The 1,431-nt window shown below is 41.3% G+C and overlaps 1 protein-coding gene across 1 annotated transcript in view; it reads left to right on the top strand.

The window, feature by feature from the left end:
- The window catches only part of LOC118478256 (extensin-like), a 44,111-nt gene extending 43,242 nt beyond the window's left edge, over positions 1–869 (top strand). The window contains exon 3 of the mRNA XM_035971485.1: positions 825–869. Within this exon, the coding sequence (XP_035827378.1) occupies positions 825–869 (45 nt within the window). The remainder of the gene's footprint in view (positions 1–824) is intronic.
- The last annotated feature ends 562 nt before the right edge of the window (positions 870–1,431 follow it).

The raw sequence follows: 1,431 nt of genomic DNA, 5'->3' as shown, positions 1-1,431 counted from the left end.
CCTGTAGGGAGCGACACAGGACACCAATTATCATTAAGATCTAGTTTTAGAGGCTCAGAGTTCTTGTTTATGAAAACACAGCAGTACAGATCTGATGGTGAATGAAATAAGATACATATATTTGATAACTGAAGTCATGACATTACGTGTGGGTGAGACGGGTGGGGAGGGCATAGTAAATATCTCAGTGGTCTATGTGCACAATTTCCAGCTGAGGTTGAAAACTCAAAGTGTTTATTGCGAGATATGACATTGTATCCATAGATTTGTCACATTGTATATGATATCTTAGACTGTGTACTTTCAAGTGTTTCCGGTTCAGTCTGCACCGCTAAATTCGCCTCAGTTTGAGTCAAATGAAGGACAAAGTGAGAAGCTACTGTCAGCGCGGGACAATAATAGCGAAACTGGTTTTTTTTTTTTTCTTTTTTAAAATAAAAGAACGGTAATCCATCCACTAGAGATAACCGAGACACAGATTTCTCTATGTCTCATCAGCTTCTGCAGTGTCCGTCCTACTCACCAGTGGGCACAAGACCGGAGGAAAAGTCGTGAACAGATGAAGAGCACAGGGGGACAACGACCATAGTCACGAACTGGACATTGTGAGGGTGTTAATTTTAAAAGCTTGAGGACTCATAACTTCATATTTGTTTGACTGGTGATTTATTGTTCAGTGTTGTTGAATGGTAAATCTAACAACAATAATCAACCAACAGTTGAACAGAAATACAGTTATGAGTCAACAGGCGTTCAAAATTGAATGATTCCCTCATGATTTTCAGTTTGTAATTTGGGTCTGTTTTTTCCCCTGTGTTCTTCAGGTATTGCTCTTTGATCTGAGCCAAAAGGCCGAGAAGCGAGACTAGGTTTTCTTGTTGTCCTTCATCGCGGCGTAATGGTGCGGTCAGTGGTGCTCATACTTTGCAACGAAGTTTTATAGAGAGCGGAGAGCAGTCGCCATGACAGTGTGCGGTCTAGGAGAGAAAACTTCTATGGATATATTTACTGTTTTCATAAGAAGATAGGGGTAGACGTATTCGATGACGTCACGATAGAATACAAGCGTCAGTTCAATCGGAAAGTGTGCCCTTTAAACACTAACGTTTTTATTCCGTGATAGTGGTAGATTATTACGAGACAGAATTTGACACTGTTTACCTAGGAAGGTCGAGTATATGGGTATTGTCATGTCTACTCGGAACGCCGAGGTCAAATAAATACGTACAGTGAAGACAATTGTTGGGTTTTTGTTTGTATTTGTTTGACGTGATACAGCGTATCTTGCCAACAGAGATGGGGTCAGGTGTATGGATTCTTTGACGTGCAACAGCGTATCTTGCCAACAGAGATGGGGTCAGGTGTATGGATTCTTTGACGTGCAACAGCGTATCTTGCCAACAGAGATGGGGTCAGGTGTATGGATTCTTT

Source organism: Aplysia californica, unplaced genomic scaffold (assembly GCF_000002075.1).
Source record: "Aplysia californica isolate F4 #8 unplaced genomic scaffold, AplCal3.0 scaffold00443, whole genome shotgun sequence".
Lineage (NCBI taxonomy): Eukaryota > Metazoa > Mollusca > Gastropoda > Aplysiida > Aplysiidae > Aplysia > Aplysia californica.
Note: the sequence above shows the minus strand (reverse complement) of the source record. Positions and strands in the feature narration are given on the sequence as shown.